Consider the following 20,867-nt stretch of genomic DNA (forward strand, 5'->3'; position numbering starts at 1 on the left):
AACAAGGTTCCGCATGGTAGGCTGCTCTGGAAGGTTAGATCGCATGGGATCCAAGGAGATAGCTGAATGGTTAGCAAATTGGCTCCATGGAAGGAAGCAGAGGGTGATGGTGGTAGGTTGTTTCTCAGACTGGTGGCCTGTGACTAGTGGTGTGCCTCAGGGTTCGGTGCTGGGCCCGTTACTGTTTGTCATCTATATCAATGATTTGGATGAGAACATACCGGCAAGATTAGCAAGTTTGCTGATGATATAAAAGTTAGTGGTTTTGCAGATAGTGAAGATGGTTGTGAAAGATTGCAGCAGGATCTGGATTGATTGGCCAGGTGGGCAGAGGAATGGTTGATCGAATTTAATACCAAAAAATGTGAGGTGCTGCATTTTGGAACGTTGAACAAGGGTAGAACCTACACAGTAAATGGAAGGTCTCTGGGAGGTGTTGTAGAGCAGACGGATCTAGGAGTACAGGTGCATGGTTCCTTGAAGGGCGAGTCGCAGGTAGATAAGGTGGTCAAAAAGGCTTCATCAGTCAGAGTATGTATAGAAGTTGGGAGGTCATGTATAAGACATTGGTGCGACCACATTTAGAATGTTGTGTTCAGTTCTGGGCACCATGTTATAGGAAAGATATTGTCAAGCTTGAAAGGGTTCAGAAAAGATTTACAAGGATGTTGCCGGGACTAGAGGGTGTGAGCTATAGGGAGAGGTTGAGTAGGCTGGGTCTCTATTCCATGGAGTGCAGGAGGATGAGGGGAGATCTTATAGAGGTATACAAAATCATGAGAGGAATAGACTGGGTAGATGTACAGAGTATTTTGCCCATAGGAGGGGAATCGAGGACCAGAGGACATAGGTTTAAGATGAGGGGGTAAAGATTTAATATGAAACCAAGGGGTAACTTTTTCACACAAATTGTGGTGGGTGTATGGAACAAGCTGCCAGAGGTAGTTGAGGCTGGGACTATTCCATTGTTTAAGAATCAGTTAGACGGGTACATGGATAGGACAAGTTTGGAGGGATATGGACCAAGCACAGGCAAGTGGGATTGGGGTAGTTGGGACATTGTTGGTCGGTGTGGGCGAGTTGGGCAGAAGGGGCTGTTTCCACACTGTATCACTATGACTCTACTGATGCCGAGGTCAAAGTTAAATTGCCAGCTCGAATTGCAAGCTCAAACCTTTCATGCAGTGGGTCATGAACTTGGGATAATAAAAACCTAAAATGCCCTGTTTGCAGAATCTAGCTCCCAAAGTTATTAATTAACTTATCTAACATTTTTCTTGGAAAAAGGTATATAAAACATATGTCTTACAAAATCAATGAACAATGGCAATAAATTGAGTCCTTTTCCAAGGAAGATATAACACATGGACAGATGCAGCTGTACTTCAATATAATATTCCAAAGAGGAAGGCAGGAATTCAAACAAGAAGATGAATACAGTGCCTCATGCAATATTAGAAAGGAACAGAGCAAACTACCAGTAAACGCTGGGTTGTGGCAGGAAGCAAGCATACCCAGAAGCAAAGCAATCATGTGGAAAAAGAGCAAACTTGGCACAGAAACCACGAGAGTGCAACTTATTCAGCTGTACAACTATTGCAGCAGTGCAACCTACACAAAGTCCATATTGAATCATTGCTGACGTAGGGTTGTGCAATGTGGTCCAAGTGCCTGATGGTTGATGGGAAGAAGCTGCTCATCGACCTGGAGACATCAGTTCGCAGGCTCCTGTACCTTCTTCCATATGATAGCAACGAGATGAGAGTGTGGCCAGGGTGGTTTGGGGCTTTGATGATATTAGCTACAGTGCCCTCCGTAATATTTGTGACAAAGACACATCATTTATTTATTTGCCTCTGTACTCCACAATTTGAGATTTGTAACAGAAAAAAATGATATGTGGTCAAAGTGCACATTGTCAGATTTTAATAAAGGCCATTTTGATACATTTTGGTTTCACCATGTAGAAATTGCAGCTGTAGTGATGCAACTAGTCAGTCCGCTCACCACCATACAACTATAAAAGTTTGAGAGAGTATTCAACCACATGTTGAATCTCCTCAAGTTCTGAGGAAGTAAAGGCATTAATGAGCTTTCTTTGTGAAGTATAAGGTTGTTGTTCTGGAACCATTGAACCAGGTTATCAATCTTCCTCCTATACTCTGATTCAACGTTACTATTATTCATCAATCAATAGTGGTATAATCGGAGAATTTAACGATGGGTTGGAGCTGTGTCTGGCGGAAAAGTAACGGATATAGCGAGATTAGAGTATGGGACTGAAAACGCTGTCTTGAAGTGCACTTGTGCTGATGGTCAGCAAGTGTTGTTGCCAATTCTTCCGGATTGAGGTCTGCCGATCGGGATGACTAGGACTGAGTTGCATGGGGACGAGCAGAAACCGTGTTCCCCGAGTTTGGCAATAGGTTTAGATGGTGTTGAACGTCGAACTTGCCTCTACCATGTTGAGCCTTGAGGATTTCTGAGGTTGAGGGATAACTGGAGACACCGCAGGACATAAATGTTGATGAATGTTATCTGGATCACAGGACTCAGGAGATGGTTATACATGGAAAATGAGATCCAAATGGCAAGTGGGAAACTATCTGGTGGGTTAGGAAAATGCATGCAATAAAGGAATCCTCTGAGTTCATGTCTCTGTAGATACTCTGTATATTGGTGAGGGTGTGCAATCCTGAGCTAAGCAGTGACACGAAGGATTGCATAGGCAACAAATACAGTAACAACTATGGATTTGATAACCGTGAGGTGGTCAGGCAGTTTTGTAATTATTATGATGAGAGCTGTAGAGCAGATTGCCTCCTGGGTGCTGGGATGAGAAATTACCAAGAGGACGGATATCATCATATGCGATAGGAGGTGGTGTGGGGGTGAGTAGATTGAGAGGGAACAGCGTGAGATCATCCAGATGAATGTAAAAAAAGCATACAGGTTCTCCATCTTTTCCACACTGATCTCTTCAATGTTGCAGTGAACCCAAATGTAAATTTGAGAACATCTTCAGTGTTCAGGAACACAGAATTCAACAATTTCAGATAATTAACAGTACCCAACAACCCTCATCAACTTCTACAGCATGGTTTGGGAGACTACAAGAAATTGGGCGTAGACAATCTTCCATTGACTCCATCTATACTTCATGCTGCATCCGCAAGCCCACTAGCATAATCAAGGATCAGTCTCACCCCTGTCACTCCTTCTCTCTTCTCCCACCAGGCAAGACGTACAGAAGTTTGAAAATGTATACCTCCAAATTCAGGAACAGTTTCTTCCCAGTCGTTATCACCCAAATGAACAATCCCTTCAACAGCTGGAGTGCGGTCCTGACTTCCCATTTACTTCATTGGAGATCTTTTAACTATCTTTAATCAGACTTTACCTTGCATTAAATGTCATACCCATTATCTGTACACTGTATTCAGCTTGATTCTATCATCTATAGTTTATTTGTCTGGAAAGCACGCAATAACAACTTTTCACTGTACCTCAGTGCAGGTGACAATAATAAATTAAATAAATTAAACAAAACCATTTGAAATGAACTAGCTAGTTTGGCTGAAAGGTTATCCTCTGCAAAGTTAACAGAACTTTTCTTTTTTCCTCACTGACGTCACCGCTGAGTTTATTTCACATAAATAATCAGATTTTCATCAATGCAGGGTTTTTAATCTCAGGTCTACTATTGATTGGTTTATCCTCTCCACTGCACAAATTCATCTTCCACAAAATACTGTAAATTGTGTTAAACTGTACACAACATCAGTATAGTCCCAGTTGTGCCATCAGTCAATTCTGGCACCACAATTTAGGAGATGGTGCCAAAGAGATCTAGAATGATTCCCACAGAAAGGATTAGTTATGTGAATAGACATTGTGGTTGTTTTCCTTGGTACACAAATGACTGATTGGAGATGTGGCAGAAATGTTTAAAATCTTGAATATGAACAATTTAGATAGATTACATGAAGAGAAACAATCTTTATCTGCTGTAGAATCAATGTCAAATGGTGATGGACAAAAGGACCAGATAATTAACAGCAAAACTTTGCTCAGCATGTGGTTTAGATTTGAAATTACTTGCCTGAAGGTATAGTACAGGTGCACAACCTTTTATCCGAAAGCCTTGGGACCAGACACTTTTCGTAATTCAGAATTTTTCGGCTTTCGTAATGGAAGATTTTTAGCGTAGATTTTAACGGCTGGCTCAGTGGTACAGTGCTCGGCTCATATCCGCAAGGTCGCGAGTTTGTGCCTCGATCCCGGCAGTTACTCGATCATGAGTTTGAGTCTTCAATGTAGTTTTTTTCTTGCAGAATAGGAGAGAATACGGAGGTTTAGGCTGGGATCATTCTCTGCGAGTGATTGCCCACCATTTTCAAAAGCCGCTGTGTCTCCCTGTCCCTCCAACTCCAGAGGAATCTGCTCCCCGATGGGCCGCTACGGCGACAAGTGGCAGTTCGCTCACAGCCCGAGCTGCGCCACCCCAAGAACAAGACGTACCTTGCACACCATCAGCTTCTGTCCAGCATGTTCCTCTGGAGTTGGCGCGGGGCTGGGCTGGAGTTGCTGATCTGGGATCTCCGTGCTTGCAGTGGGCCTGGGGGTCGGTGTCCCGATGAGGGGGCACAGCTTGGGCTGTGGGCGAACTGCCACTTTTCGCGGTAGCGGCCCATCGGGGAGCGGCTTCTGGTGGTCCTGACGTCTCTCAGCTCCTGTCCAGGGGGGTGGCCGGAGACGTCAGGACCAACAGGAACCCGCTCCCTGATGGACCGCTACAGCGACAAGTGGCAGTTCGCCCACAGCCCGAGCGGCGCCCCCTCATCCGCAACCCGGGTTCCTCTGGAGTTGGAGTGGGGCTGGGCTAGAGTTGCTGCTGGCTGTGAGTCTCTAGGATCTCTGTGCTTGTAGTCGGTGTCCCGTTGGTCCTGACGTCTCCGCCCACCCCCCTGGACTGGAGCTGAGACTGGGAACTGTACCGCCCTTGCCCCCTCCCTCTGCAACTGCAAACAACCCCACATTTCCCAGCCTCAGTTCCTGTCCAGGGGGGTGGCCGGAGACGTCACAGCCCAAGCTGCGCCCCCTCATCCGCAAACCCAAGACCAAGACGTACCTTGCACACCATCAGCTTCTGTCCCTACGGGGAGCGTGTTCCTCTGGAGTTGGAACGGGGCTGGGCTGCTGCTGGCTGTGGGTCTCTGGGATCTCCGTGCTTGCAGTGGGCATGGGGGTCGGTGTCCCGTTGGTCCTGACGTCTCCGGTGACTGGCACTGACCTGCTGGCATCGCCGACGTGAAGACAGTGCAAAGCCCCCACGCCGGTGCAATGGGCGGGGAGCTGGAGAGGGGAGGGAAGGGGGTCACACACATGGCCGGGAAGCAGAGGGGTGTAGGTGGGGTGAAACTGAAGGAAGCGACAATCTGCTGCTGCCTGCCCGCTGAGTTAAAAAGTTCCCCCGCAAGACTCACGATACACTGTATCGTTAGTCTACCGTGGGAACTTTTTAACTCAGCGGGCAGGCAACAGCAGATTGTCAATTATTAACCCTCCCGCGCAATATACCCTCACCTTCTCTTTTATGAATGGGGATTTAGTTCCCCTTTCTTCGAGGACCAACCGGAGGTTCCGCTGTCACCTCTGCGGGCCGCCCTCGGTGAACGTCTTCAAGGACCTTTCTTCAAGGACCGAAAAAATGTCCGCTATTCGGAGCTTTTCGTTATTTGGAACTTCGGATAAAAGGTTGTGCACCTGTAGTTACAGATTCAGTACTAACTTTGAAAAAGGAACTGCATAGATAATTGAACAAAATAATGCCATGGTGTGAGGAATGAGATGAGGCTAATTGCACTGCGCTGAATTTGTTGAATAATTTTATTTTGCACAAGTCAAAGACATGAACTTAGTTAACTTTGATCATTTGTTACTTTGAAGCACACAAGAAGCTTCGGGCTCCACTGTTCCAAGTATTATTTGGTTATATTTCCCCCGTGATGTTAGCAATTGTGCTGATTTAAACTGCACTAAAACACAGATTGTGAAATTATTTTGTGCAAATATTAACTGGTTTGACATTCATTTGTCTGCTATTTTTGAGACGTTAAAATGCTTAAGCAAATTAACAAAGAAATATCATCCAAATAATGTTTATAAACTAAACTCAATGGTCAATTTGCTGCTATAATGAATTTTTCAACCAACTGTAATGAATGTTGCTCGACATCACTGTGGCTAAACGACTGGAAATTAGAAGTGAAATGGAGAAAACTGTGTAATAGGTGCACACAGATAAATTTTGAAATGACCTACAGCCTAAGTGAAAAACTTACAATATGCTGAATTCATCAAGCACACTGGGTGTGGGGGATGGAGGACTGGGGAAAGTCCCAATTGTTGGAAATGGGCTGCAGCTACTCTGTGGAAACCCCTATCCAGTACCAGCTGCTCTGTGTTATGCTCTTTAGTAGACAGAGGCTGCATGGATGAGGTCAGTGATTCCACAGAGCCAGGATTCCACAGAGCCAGGGGCCTCAGCTGACTAAATGCCGTTGAAAGTTGACTGAACTTTTCAGACATCCAGCCTTGATTTCCCACAATGTGGCCATCCAAGCCTGGCTCCCCCGATTTCAGATTGTCCAAATAATCATCCCGGCATTAGAATTATCCTTGGGAGGTTCAGTGCACAATGATAACAACCACCTTATTTGCCAAATTGAACTCACCAGTTACATTTAGCGATTGAAAGGTTTGATACCTTATGCTGCTACTAATCACTCCATCTGCTGATCCACTTACAAATAAACTGAAGCAACATTGTAGGTCAATATAGTTGTGCTTATCTTAAACCAATATTAAGAATACAGTATCAAAGTCAAGGACAAAGCAGATTTTTCAGCAGGATTTAAAAAAAACTAGAAAACATTATTTATTCAAGGTGTTTGAAGTATGGGTAATTTAGAGATAATTTCTAAATAAACCTTTCGGACTTTAAATGTAAAAGATACAACAGTCTGCAAAATCAGTGGACTTGTCAGTTCTAAATGATTAACCTTAAAACTCATTCTCCCTTCAATTAAGACAATTGGTATTATCGTCTGCAATGGAGCGATGGCTTTTGGGATAGTGACCCTCTTTATGTATCCATTCCACTTTTGTCTTAACTAGATATTTTCATGGTGTTCAAAGAATAGCAGCATTCTTATATATGAACTTTACTCCCAAGAATGTGGCATGAACCTCTACCTCTCCAGGAATTTGTAATAAACCAGGCCTAATCACTACATTTAAACTTACAGATTTTTATCAAATCTTAACTTCTTTCTTAACACAATCTTTCCTCATAGTGCAATAAAAAATACACACTAGACAGTGGCAATGGTTATGAACTGATAATGTTATTAGACAGCCAATAGATAATAAAGATGAAAGGTAGCTCTAAGGTAGTTCATCTCCTTTGAAAGGGGCCAAGTATGTTGCATGTGCTAAACCACAAGCAAAACACACCCCAAATTAACCTTTAATTGGGGATCAATCAAAGTTTTATCGTCAATTGAAGAAATGTAAAACATGTCTCCCACTTTTAGAAACCAATCAAACATATAGAAATGAAAACCTCAAGATACTTATATTTCAGTTGAATGGTTAGAAACTTGCATAGAAACTGGATTCAATAGCATCTGTTTTTTTTGTTAATTGTGTGATCTAATGTGACATAGCTGTGAAACCTAATTGAAGAATCATGCTGATACAACTTGTAATTTGTGGTCCACACTGCCCAGAGGGCATTCATCTATAGTCAAGCATCCACGGCAATAGTGTGCCTGCTTCTGAACAACTTAAGCATATGTTACTATATCAGGCCATGGCCAATGCTAGGTTCACGTCTCGGGTACGGCTTCTTCGAGGGGGGCATTTACTTAGTCTCCTTTAACGCCCCTCCTTCCTGCCTGCCTTGGAGGAAACTACAGTTATGTCATGCTCATGATCTTTGCAAATCTACAACTACAGATGGATCTGCTGACTGACCGCAATGCTCTTCCCATTCACACGTCCCATCATGATAATCAGTTGCAGTCCTCCCTCTACCCAGTCACTGATTTCATTCTCATGACGAACAAGCCTCTTTGTGTCAACCGAGTCTCAATCACTCCTCACTCCATACATGCATTAATCCTGATATATTTCCAAAAACTGACATTCCTTCCCACTCCTGGGTTCTCTCCTCCAAAATCACTCAGAACCAGCCAAGGTCCCCAACATTAGTCCGTTTCCTGCATGCATTAAAGTCTTCAGTGTGCAAGGGATTGCTGTTCAGTATTGCCAACTAATTCCGGCCCGGAAACAATATGTTTTTTTACTTCACAGATGCTGCCTGACATGCTGAATATTTTCAATATTTTCTCTTTTTAATGTGACAATCAAGTTAAACTATATTCTAAAGATGTACATTTACATCATGGGATTCATATAACTACTTGAATCTCCAGACATTCATTTTGTTTCTTAGCAACTTATTACAACTCTGATCGGAGGTACTGTCTTAGTACTTTAGAATCTTTTAATTTATTTAATTTTATTTATTGACAGCCGTTAATGCCATTAATAAGGTTGGGACATGCTATCTTTTTGGACCACTGCTGGTGAAAGTATTCCCACAGTTCTCAGGTAGAACGTTCCAGAATTTATATCCAGCTGTAGAAAAGGAACGGTGATAAATTTCCAAAACCGGATACTGTGGGTCCTGAAAGTGTTTCAATCCACCCAGTGACCTTGTCCTTCTTGGAGGTTCAGGTTAGGGTGATGCTATCATAATGGCCTGGCAAGTAACTGCATTGAATTTTGTTAATGATGCACACACCGTAGTCAAAGATCGCTCACAAATATTCTCTAACCAGCTTGATACTTTCCGCTTCAACACTCAAATACATGACTCACAGTAGACTTCCCATTATTTAGCGTGTTTGGAAGTAATTTTAGACTGGCTTACATGAGCATTGCACTCATTTTTGGATCATTAATTTTCAAAATTGCAAACTAGGCATGACTGAATGACCTAACAAACCTCGTGCATTTTACACTTCTCACAACTTGTGCAATATGATTTCAGTAATATGGATTCTCGGCATCCACAATTTATGAAGAGCCAGGAGTGGACGACTAAATGCTTAAACATGTCACTAAAGTTCAAAACACAAATAGATAGGGAGGGAAAGAAAGCATATGTGGAATGCTTGCATACATTGTTAGGGGCATTGTGTACAAGAGTTAGGAAATCATGATGCACCACTATAGGACTTTGGTTGGGGAAAATATGGGGAAGCTTGGAGAGGGTGCATAGACGGAATATCAGAAGGTTTACTTGCCTGGATGAGAGGGTTTCAGCTACATGGTGAGGTTGGATATACTCGGATTTTTTTCTCTGGAACGCCGGAGGTTGAGGGAAGACTTGACAGAAGTGTATAAAATTATGAGAGACATGGATAGGGTAGACACTCAGAACCTTTTTCCACAGGGTGGAAATGTCCACCACTAGAGGGCATAACTACAAGGTGAGAGGGGGAAAATGTAATGGAGTGGGGCAAAGTTTTTTCTTTACACAGATGATTTTGGGGGACTGGAACGCATTGCCGGGGGTGGTGGTGGAGGCAGATAGATTGTTTAAGACGGTTTTGGATAGGCACATGAAAATGCAGGGAATAGAGGGAGATGGATCATGTGTAGGCAGATGCGATCAGTTCAACTAGGCATCACGTTCGGCACAAACATTGTGGGCTGAAGGGGTTCGTTCCTGTGCTTTACTGTTCTATGTTACTGAATGTGTAATTCTACAGGTGAAATAGTTTATTTATCTGAAAAATGTGGTTATTTATTCTGGAATTTTCTCAGATGTTACAATCAGTACGCATTTTGTGTTTAAATTGCAGGCAAAATAATATTGGCCACTATTGTTTGTTTATGAAACAGTGCCTTCCAGAGAAAAAGTGCCTGAATGTGGACAAAAATGCTGGAGGAACGCAGCGGGTGAGGCAGCATTTATGGAGAGAAGTAAAGGAATTGGCGACATTTCGGGTTGAGACTCTTCTTCCTTCGGAGAGAGGAGAACTTCAAAGTGGACATACTTTGAAGAAGGGTCTCAACCAGAAACGTCGCCTATTCCTTCTCCCCATAGATGCTGCCTCACCCGCTGAGTTCCTATAGTATTTTTGTCTACCTTTGATTTTTCCAGCATCTGCAGTTCTTTCTTAAACAAGTGCCTGAATGTGATATTTTAATGGCTCAATACTGAAACTGATTATCATAAGTACTTTGGTTGGGCCCTTAGGTTAGGGGGCCAAGGTTATCCATTCAATCAAACAGGAGCTTGTTAACTTATGCAAATCAGTGCCTTGTGGAGGAAAAATATATAATTCCCCGAATAGCTTTAAAAGCCGATTTGGCAGTACTTCTACCATGACTGTTTCATTCAACAGACGAGGTCATGAGATGCAGGGGTGATAAAGAAATATTGGGAGAGGAGCAGGGTGACCCACTGCCACTTCTGATCTCGCTCCCACAATAACAGCATCAGCTGTCCCAATTCTCAATCATTTACTTTTTTCTGCCTTTCTCAAACTTGTTAAAATGCAGTAGGCATTTTGCATTTAAGTTGTTGACAAAAGCATGTTCCTAATGATGTTTTGGTCTTGACTCCCCAAAACGTTCCAGGTATCCCCATTTGCTGCTTATGCCATATATGTTTACGAGGCCCTGCCTCACAATATAGACTGAGGACTTTGTTAAACTATCAGGTACCTTGCTGGCATACTCTTCTTGTTGACTGCTCAATAATTACGTCTACTTTTATTGTGGTTAATGTACTTCACTTGGCAAACTGAAACAGCTGAAAGCTCTACCTAGTTTCATTGAAAACCTTGTTTTTTTAATAATGTTTTTAATTGTCTTTTTTAATGATAATTAAAAGATAATGGATTCAATCTTGATTGCATTTTTTTTGTAATGCCACCAGATTATTTAATAGACATGACATAGTTAACAGGGTCTATTGACATGAATAGAAAAGTCTAAGCTTTTGGTTACACGCTTAAACTACATCTATGATGCCAATACACATGTCACATAATTCAATGTGTTTGACTGAGCAGCCTAACTGCCAGTGCATGGTTTATAGTGGAGTGGCCCATCTCAGTGAGAAACATTTAATGGTCAGCTTGTTTGGTATAGTTTAATATTGGCAAAATCTGTCATTCAATTTGCACATCACAACAGTAAAATCCATCGCTATCACCAATATTTTCACATCAAAACTTGAGTCAATATCTCAAATGACTGTTTAGGCGTAGGAAACAGACTGGTGTATTGTGGACCTACCCATTTAGAATATCAAAACACCAAACCTGCTATTGAGGACTGGCTTGGTTCTGAGCTTCCAAACTTACTGAAATCATGCTGAAAACATTTAAGTTGATGGTCACCACATGATCATCAGGAAACTGACAGGAACAAGTCACTTCCAAATGGGATCATATGTGGTGTGCCTCACAATAATTTGAACGCTGTAGAGCAGGGGTCGGCAACCTACGGCACCTGGGCCAAATGCTGCCCGTCACTCGAAATCACCTGGCCCGCAGGCGTATTTTTTTCCCAGTAATTATCCGGCCCGCAGACTTCTGTTATCTCCGGTACCTCCCAGGCCCAAGGCCGCGGTGACGCAAGGAGGCCTGCACTGGCGGCCTCAATGGCGGAGCCGCCGAGCAGCGCCGAGCTCTGGCTGTATCGCATCTGGTGCAAAGCCGTCGGCATTGCCGCGCACCTTCTGTGTCTGGGCTTCAGTCGGGATTGGGGTTGTCAATAAGCCGGGGACGAGTGAGTGAGTATTTGAGCCACCGCCTTCAGGACAGAGCCAAGGCAATGGTCCGTAGGCACGCCATGTTCGTGAGTGCCCATAACTAGGGGCCAGTGCTCCGGGTGGGGTCATCGAAGGGGCGGGATCTCTGTGAATACGTGATTTGATGCCTGCCATCCGGGGCGGGATGGGGGCGGGTTCCATGTGTACATGTGATAGATGTGGCCCGCCATCCACTCACACATGCGTCCTGGCCCCTATGCAGAACAAGGTTGCCGACCCCTGATGTAGAGTGTGCACGGATCATATATAATTAACTTTGATTCGTTTGAAATTTTTCTGCTTCCACTCACCTTGTTGCGAACAATCATGGGTGAAAATAGGATCAAAATAAATCAACTTCTGCACTTGTATCCAGCCATTTATTAACACTCTCATACCACTGTTATCCCATGTATTATTTTGTTCATAAGTCAATTGCTGGACATCTGAGTTTGGCACAATGTAAGAAACAATACAGTTTATGTCCCATCTTCAATGGTTGCTCTTTGTGATATTAAAATCAAATACTCCATAAATTTATTCTAATTCTTGTGAAGGGTGGGCTTTGGCAAAGAGGCTTACTTGGTAATATCCTATGTCATACAAATTAGTCAAGAAGTGAAGGGGGAAAGAACTCTGAGACCCATCTGAATTTGGAATTATATTTAATAGTTACTTTGTCATGAGAAAGCAGTTACTGTCAAAAGAACTACTGTGCCATATGCTGAAAACATTGAGCACATTATTTTCAGGACATAGCTTTCAAATTAAATTCTGAAATCCTGTATAATTAACGATGCTAGGTGTTTATATTAAGTCTTCATTATTTTTTAGTAGTAGGGGTTTGAGTCTCCAGCAGATACCAATGACATGGTTATAGAAGGGTTGATTGCTGTATGGCAACTTCAACGTAACTTTCAGCTTGTTTTGACTTAAGTATTCTGGACACTAGCGGCAAATTCCTACCCACATTCCTCACTTCTCCCGTGCTCTAAACCTCAGCTCCAATCATGAAAGTAGCCAAAAATTCTCAATAACAAATGGTTGACCTCATGAGTATGTGGATCTGTGAGCATTAAATCTGCAGATGATAAGGACTTTGTGTATCGTACATGGCTGTCCATCCCGTTACGAAAGCACTATTTGAGATAGATATGAAGCTGCATAATGTTTCTCAAGTTACACTCTCCCCATAGGTGTTAACTTAGATAAGTTGTAGCATTTTCCATTTTTCATATTTCCAGCATTGTTCGTTTTAAAGTTCTCTTAGCTTTTTCAATATACAATTCAAAATGAAGAACTGCGTGGATGTGAATTAGTGCAGTTTTTAAAAAAAGAAACAAAATGCTTATATAGAAACAAAATTGGTGATCTACCTGTGGTACAAGGAACTGAACTGTGCGAGAAGTTCCTCCATCCCAAGATGCCATTTCCATCATAAAACCTTGAAGAAATAAGATACGTGGATTTAAATTAAAAAAAAAATAAGAGTTTAACTCAGTTTGTAATTTTTTTTTTTTAAAACCCTCACCTTCCATGTCTTCACCATTCCTATCCTTTCAATTCAAAATATACTGATACTTGAAATAGTAATTATTTTCTTTATAGACCAGTATCACAAAAATAGATGATATATTCATTACCACATTGCTGTTTGTGGAGGTTTTCTGTTCATAGATTGGCTACAGTAACTCAGCAGGTCAGGCAGCATCTCTGGAGGGATAGGGCAGGTGACATTTTGGGTCTCACCGACTTCTCTGGTCTTTTGTTTTCTGCTCAGTATTGTGCAATGTTGGCTAGAATGCTTCACAAACATTTTTTGCTTGGGTAGTTTTGATTTAATACTAATCACATAATATTACATTTGTTAAGAGTGGCAAACTATAGTTACAATACCGATGTAAATCAATTTCACATAAACAAATAAAACAACTTACTTTTTCTACACAGTGTCACATCAGCCCTACTCTTCTTAAGTAGTTAATTGGCTGTAAATGATTTTGAAATGCCAAATGATTTTAAAAGGCACCAGATAATTAAAATCTTTCCTTTTTCAAACTATAAATAAATTATTGATGATCTGCAAACTGTTCCAGTTTAGCTTTATTTGTCTGCAACAAAAACTGCGCTCCTCAAGGTTATCGTGTTCAATACAACTGAGTATAGTGTATTGAGTTTAGTTGACTGGATAAAACAGGCAACAGAGCACAGAATCATTCAACTGCACATCAGTAGAAAAGGAATAAACACTTGAGTAAATCTAATCTCTTAGCTGCTAATGGACAAGTTTTATTATGAGAAACTCATCGTGCAGCCTCCATGATTGACACTCACTGAAAACATTCATTTCCCAAAATGAACTTGGTATCCCTAAACTTCAAGATTTATTAGAAATTCCAATAATTCACTAACCTTTTACGCACTTAAACACAAGCTCTGCCCTTTTCAGACACCAGGGTATCGTCATCTCCTGTAAATATATGAAACATGTCGGATAAAATATGATACAATCTAAAATATTCAACATGTGTTTCATAAACAACATACAGTGCATTCAGCAAGTATTCAGACCACTTCATTTTTTCTACATTTTGGTACGTTACACCCTTATTTTAAAATGTATTAAATTCTTTTTTTTATCATCAATCTACACACAATATCCCGGAATGAAGAAGCGAAAACAGGTGTTTAAAAGTGAATACAAATAAATAACTGAAATATCACATTTACATAGGTATTCAGACTCTTTGCTATGACACTCAAAATTAAGCTTAGGCTCATCCTGTTTCCATTGATTATCCTGGAGATGTTTATACAACTCGATTGGAGTCCACCAGTAGTAAATTAAATTGATTGGACATGATTTGGAAAGTCTATATAAGGTCCCACAGTTAACAGTGCATGTCAAAGCAAAAGCCAAGCCATGAAGACGAAGGAATTGTCCGTAGACCTCAGAGACAGGATTGTGTTGAGACACAGATCTGGGGAAGGGTATAAAACAATTTCTGCAGCATTGCAGGTCCCGAAGAGTACAGTGGCCTCCGTCATTCTTAAAAGGAGGAACTTTGGAACCATCAGGACTCTTCATAGAGCTAGCCGCTCGGCCAAACTGTAATGGCTGAGCAGCACTGGTCAATTCTTGGTTTATAAAAAAAAAAAAAAGTACCTCTCTATTTGCATTTTAGTATTTTTCCTAGTAGGTCTGTATAGTATCCCTGGCTATCTGATATTTGACGTTATCTTTGTAAAAGTCAATAGATTTTAAGATTTATAACATCTGGTCATTTATCCTCCATGGTTCAAACTACCAGAATAATTTTGCCTATCTAACAGCACCTTAATCATCACTATCGTGTCTGCCTCCACCACCACACCTAACAAGGTGTTCCAGGCCCCCACCACCGTCAGTAAAAATCTTGCCCTGCATATCGCATTAAACGTTCCCCCTCTCACCTAATAGCTATGCCCTCTAATGTTGCCCATTTCCACACTGGCAAAAAGGTTCTGTCTACCTTATCTATACATCTCATAATTTTATATACTTCTATCAAGTTTCCCCTCAACCATTGACCTTCCAAAGGAAACAATCCAAGTCTATCCAACCTCTGCCTATAGCTGAAATCCTCTAATCCAGGCAGCATTGAAGTAAACCTCCTCTGTACCTTCTTCAAAGTCTCTTTCCTGTAATGGGGTGACCAGAACTGCACGCAATACTCCAAATGCGGCCCAACCAAAGTCTTATAGAGCTGCATCAAGACTTCCTTGGGGTGGAAGATTGCAATCTTCACGTGGTCCGCCCAGTTTCCAGGAATGCAATCAACCTGGCGTGCACAATCAAATAATATCAAATAGAACAAGTTGTCCTACAACTTTAGGCTGTGCACGCCATACACAAGAGGAAGATCAAGACTTCCTGTCTCTGATACTAAATGGCCCAAGCAATGAAAGCAAGCATACCATATGCTTTTTTTTTTAAACCATCCATCTACGTATCCTGCCACCTTCAGCGAGCTATGAACTTGGGCTCTAGATCAATGCTGTTAACGTCTTGCCATTAACTGTAAATTCTCTCCTAATATTCAACCTCCCAAAGTGCAACTCCTCACACTTGCTCAGGTTAAACTCCATCAACCATTTCTCCGCTTATTTCTGTAGCTGACCTATATCCTAGTGTTTCTTCTGACAACCTTTGTCACCATCTGCAATTCCTCGAATGTTGGTGTCATCAGCAAACTTACTCACTAACCCAAGTGCATTTTCGTCCAAGTCACTTATATAGCTCACAAACAGCAGAGGTCCCAGCACAGATCCCTGCAGAATTCCACTGGTCACAGACCTCCAACAAGAATATATACCTTCCACCACAACCCTCTGTCTTCAATGAATAAGCCAGTTATGAATCCATATGACCAAGTCATCGTGAATCCCATACATCTTAATCTTCTCTGGATAACATACAATGTGGGACCTTATCTAAAATCCATGTACACAACGTCCACTGCCCTATCTTCATCAATCTCCTTTGTCCCATTCTCAAAAAACTCAATCAATTTAGTAAGACACGACCTGCCACATTCGATGTCTACAGTAGCTGTCTGCCAAATCTGAAATGCTGGTGAAGTTATGTAGAGGTAGGAATTAAAGAAAGATAACAAATGTCCCTACATTATCCTAAACACTATGGACAATTTACACTTATACCAATCCAATTTACCTAAAAACCTGTATGTCTTTGGAGTGTGGGAGGCAACATAAGCTCTTGGAGAAAACCCATGCGGTCACGGGGAGAACGTACAAACTGCATACAGACAGCCCCCTGTAGCCGGGATCGAACCCGGGTCTCCAGCGTTGCAAGCAGCAGCTCTACTGCTGCGCCACCGTGCTACCCACGGTGTAACATGTTATAAATCACTTTGATACAATCCAATGCTTCCTTGCCTTAACACTTTTCCATTTACCTCAGACATATCATGCACCAATAAGAGAGGAATTGTTATCGTTGTTATATCATGAGTGCAACAGACTTTCAGAATGTTACGTAGGCCCATAATTGCTGGATCACGGGCTGTAATATTGCTAGATCTCACATTGTCGTCCACACACAGATGAAAGACAACATGAACTTCAGAAAGGTTAGAATGTCTTGTGGTGTAAAATTCTCCTGTCGAAATAAATAAAAACATTTTATATGACAAAATTAAACTTTTTGAAATCACTTCAAGCACACCTACATTGTTAATCATTTGAAGAAAAATAACTACTGAAGGTGTTGAAAATATGAGGTGGTACCACCCATTATTAAAGTAAAAGAAGCATTATACCATGTGTAAAGGTCGTTTTAGAACATCAATAGAGAATCATTCACATTTCTTAATGCGCTGAATGCAATCTGGGTTGTCATGGCAAATTAATGGATGATCAATGCAATTCATATTGTCTTCATAGTATTACTGATAATTCATACTATTGGTCTCAATGGCACCTATATTTAAACCCATTAATATGCTCCACTAATGAAAGACTATCTTTCCAAACACTGATGGAAAACTCTTGTGCAAGTATGATGAAAATGGAGTCCTACATAATTCAAATATTGACAGGCAACTGGACAAAATGTATACACACCCTCGCAAGATTTCAACTACTCTAGGTGAAAACTAATCTTCCTCAAATTCCCTTTGAATCTCATACCACTTACTCTAAGCTTGTGTCCTCTGGTCTTGGACACTGCTAAGGGGAAAGTTTTGCATTACCTACCCTAACAATGCACTGCATAATTTTGACCATCTTAGCACAGGTTAGGACTATTCTGATGGTTTGCCTATCCTTCCAATGAATTTTGAGGATTTTGTTAGGAAGTCATTGGTGGTATCTTTCCAGGGTATTAATATGCCAGTTGCCAGAATCACAGTCCCCGACACACATAGGAAGATTGGGATCACTGCTGGCCAGAGATCAAGAGTTTGATGCCAGGTTTGTAGATTTGATTTTCAAATACTCTGAATTTCACCATTGATGCTCGTCTTTGTTGAGGAGTGTCTCCCAAGACCTGGCAGATGATCTACATCTTCCAGGTTCCCGCCATAACTCATGGTAGGGGCATTGTGGTTCAGCAGAGGAGGTTGGTACAGGACTTCATTTGGTGCATGCTGAGCACAAGACCCATCTGATCATATCCCTCAGCTATATTTCATTTTCCTCAGATACTGCCTGATGTGCTGAGTGTTTCATCTTTATCTGTTGTTATTTTAGCACAATTTCCTATTGGTAGATAAGAGTTTCTTTGCAGGTGTCAATTATGGTAAACCTTGGGGCAGCCCATAAGATGGACACTTTGTAGCTACTGCAGGCTGTAGTGTGGGATGCTGTCTGAGGACAGTTACCCTTTGTGGGACTTGCACTGGTGGGGCACAGTATTAACCATATAACCATATAACAATTACAGCACGGAAACAGGCCATCTCGACCCTTCAAGTCCGTGCCGAACACGTATTCTCCCCTAGTCCCATCTACCTGCACTCAGACCATAACCCTCCATTCCTTTCCCGTCCATATAACTATCCAATTTATTTTTAAATGATAAAATCGAACCTGCCTCCACCACTTTCACTGGAAGCTCATTCCACACAGCTACCACTCTCGGAGTAAAGAAGTTCCCCATCATGTTACCCCTAAACTTCTGTCCCTTAATTCTCAAGTCATGTCCTCTTGTTTGAATCTTCCCTACTCTCAGTGGGAAAAAGCTTATCCACGTCAACTCTGTCTATCCCTCTCATCATTTTAAAGACCTCTATCAAGTCCCCCCTTAACCTTCTGCGCTCCAAAGAATAAAGACCTAACTTGTTCAACCTTTCTCTGTAACTTAGTTGCTGAAACCCAGGCAACATTCTAGTAAATCTCCTCTGTAGTCTCTCTATTTTGTTGACATCCTTCCTATAATTAGGCAACCAAAATTGTACACCATACTCCAGAATTGACCTCACCAATGCCTTGTACAATTTTAACATTACATCCCAACTTCTATACTCAATGCTCTGATTTATAAAGGCCAGGACACCAAAAGCTTTCTTTACCATCCTATCTACATGAGATTCCACTTTCAGGGAACTGTGCACAGTTATTCCCAGATCCCTCTGTTCACCTGCATTCTTCAATTCCCTACCATTTACCATATACGTTCTATTTTGATTTGTCCTGCCAAGATGTAGCACCTCACACTTATCAGCATTAAACTCCATCTGCCATCTTTCAGCCCACTCTTCCAACTGGCATAAATCTCTCTGTAGACTTTGAAAATCTACTTCATTATCTACAACACCACCTATCTTAGTATCATCTGCATACTTACTAATCCAATTTACCACACCATCATCCAGATCATTGATGTACATGGCAAACAAGTGGACCCAACACAGTTCCCTGTGGCACCCCACTAGTCACTGGCCTCCAACCTGACAAACAGCCATCCACCATTACTCTCTGGCATCTCCCATTCAGCCACTGTTGAATCCATCTTGCTACTCCACCATTAATACTCAACAATTGAACCTTCTTAACCAACCTTCCATGAGGAACCTTGTCAAAGGCCTTACTGAAGTCCATAAATACAACATCCACTGCTTTACCCTCAGCAATTTCCCGAGTAACCTCTTCAAAAAATTCGAGAAGATTAGTCAAACATGACCTTCCAGGCACAAATCCATGTTGACTGTTCCTAATCAGACCCTGTTTATCCAGATGCTTATATATATTATCTCTAAGTATCCTTTCCATTAATTTGCCCACCACTGACATGCGCAAACTAACAGGTCTATAATTGCTAGGTTTACTCTTAGAACCCTTTTTAAACAATGGAACAACATGCGCAGTACGCCAATCCTCCGGCACTATTCCCGTTGCTAATGACATTTGAAATATTTCTGTCATAGCCCCTGCTATTTCTACACTAACTTCCCTCAATGTCCTAGGGAATATCTTGTCCGGACCTGGAGACTTATCCACTTTTATATTTCTCAAAAGTGTCAGTACTTCCTCTTCTTTGAATCTCATAGTTTCCATAGCTACTCTACTTGTTTCCCTTACCTCACATAATTCAATATCCTTCTCCTTGGTGAATACTGAAGAAAATAAATTGTTCAATATCTCCCCCATCTCTTTTGGCTCTGCAGATAGCTGTCCACTCTGTCTCTCCAATGGACCAATTTTATCCCCCGTTATCCTTTTGCTATTAATATAGCTGTAGAAACCCTTTGGATTTACTTTCACCTTACTTGCCAAAACAACCTCATATCTTCTTTTAGCTTTTCTAATTTATTTCTTAAGATTCATTTTACATTCTTTATACTCCTCAAGCACCTCATTTACTCCATGCTGCCTATAATTATTGTAGATCTCTCTCTTTTTCTGAACCGTGTCCAATTTCCCTTGAAAACCATAGCTCTTTCCAATTTTTACTATTTCCTTTCAACCGAACAGGGACATAAAGATTCTGTACTCTTAAAATTTCACCTTTAAATGTCCTCCATTTCTCTTCCACATCTTTCCCATAAAACAAAATGTCCCAATTTACTCCTTTTAAATCCTTTCGCATCTCCTCAAAGTTAGCCTTTCTCCAATCAAAAATCTCAACCCTAGGTCCAGTTCTGACCCTCTCCATAATTATATTGAAACTAATGGTATTGTGATCACTGGATCCGAACTGTTCCCCAAAGCCTGCCACCTGACCCGTCTCATTTCCTAACAGGAGGTCCAGCACCGCCCCTTCTCTAGTAGGTACCTCTATGTATTGCTGCAAAAAACTATCCTGCACACATTTTACAAACTCCAAACCATCCAGCCCATTTACAGAATGTGTTTCCCAGTCTATGTGTGGAAAATTGAAATCTCCCACAATCACTACCTTGTGCTTACTACTAATATCTGCGGTCTCCTTACATATTTGCTCTTCCAATTCTCGCTCCCCATTTGG

General features: G+C 41.6%; 2 protein-coding genes across 6 annotated transcripts in view; one reads left to right on the forward strand and one right to left on the reverse strand.

Annotated features, from left to right (window-relative positions):
- Positions 1 to 20,867, forward strand: part of ndufa9a (NADH:ubiquinone oxidoreductase subunit A9a) — a 170,540-nt gene that overhangs the window by 42,801 nt on the left and 106,872 nt on the right. The gene's annotated exons all lie outside the window — the stretch shown is intronic.
- The window catches only part of c22h12orf4 (chromosome 22 C12orf4 homolog), a 47,621-nt gene that overhangs the window by 7,416 nt on the left and 19,338 nt on the right, over positions 1 to 20,867 (reverse strand). For all 5 annotated transcript variants that reach the window (XM_055653004.1, XM_055653003.1, XM_055653006.1 and 2 more), the window contains exons 11-13: positions 16,858 to 17,060; positions 14,312 to 14,369; positions 13,276 to 13,343 (exon numbers count right to left, since the gene is read on the reverse strand). In XM_055653004.1, coding sequence (XP_055508979.1) covers positions 13,276 to 13,343; positions 14,312 to 14,369; positions 16,858 to 17,060 — 329 coding nt within the window. The remainder of the gene's footprint in view (positions 1 to 13,275; positions 13,344 to 14,311; positions 14,370 to 16,857; positions 17,061 to 20,867) is intronic.

This window comes from Leucoraja erinacea, chromosome 22 (assembly GCF_028641065.1).
Source record: "Leucoraja erinacea ecotype New England chromosome 22, Leri_hhj_1, whole genome shotgun sequence".
NCBI classification, from domain to species: Eukaryota; Metazoa; Chordata; class Chondrichthyes; order Rajiformes; family Rajidae; genus Leucoraja; species Leucoraja erinaceus.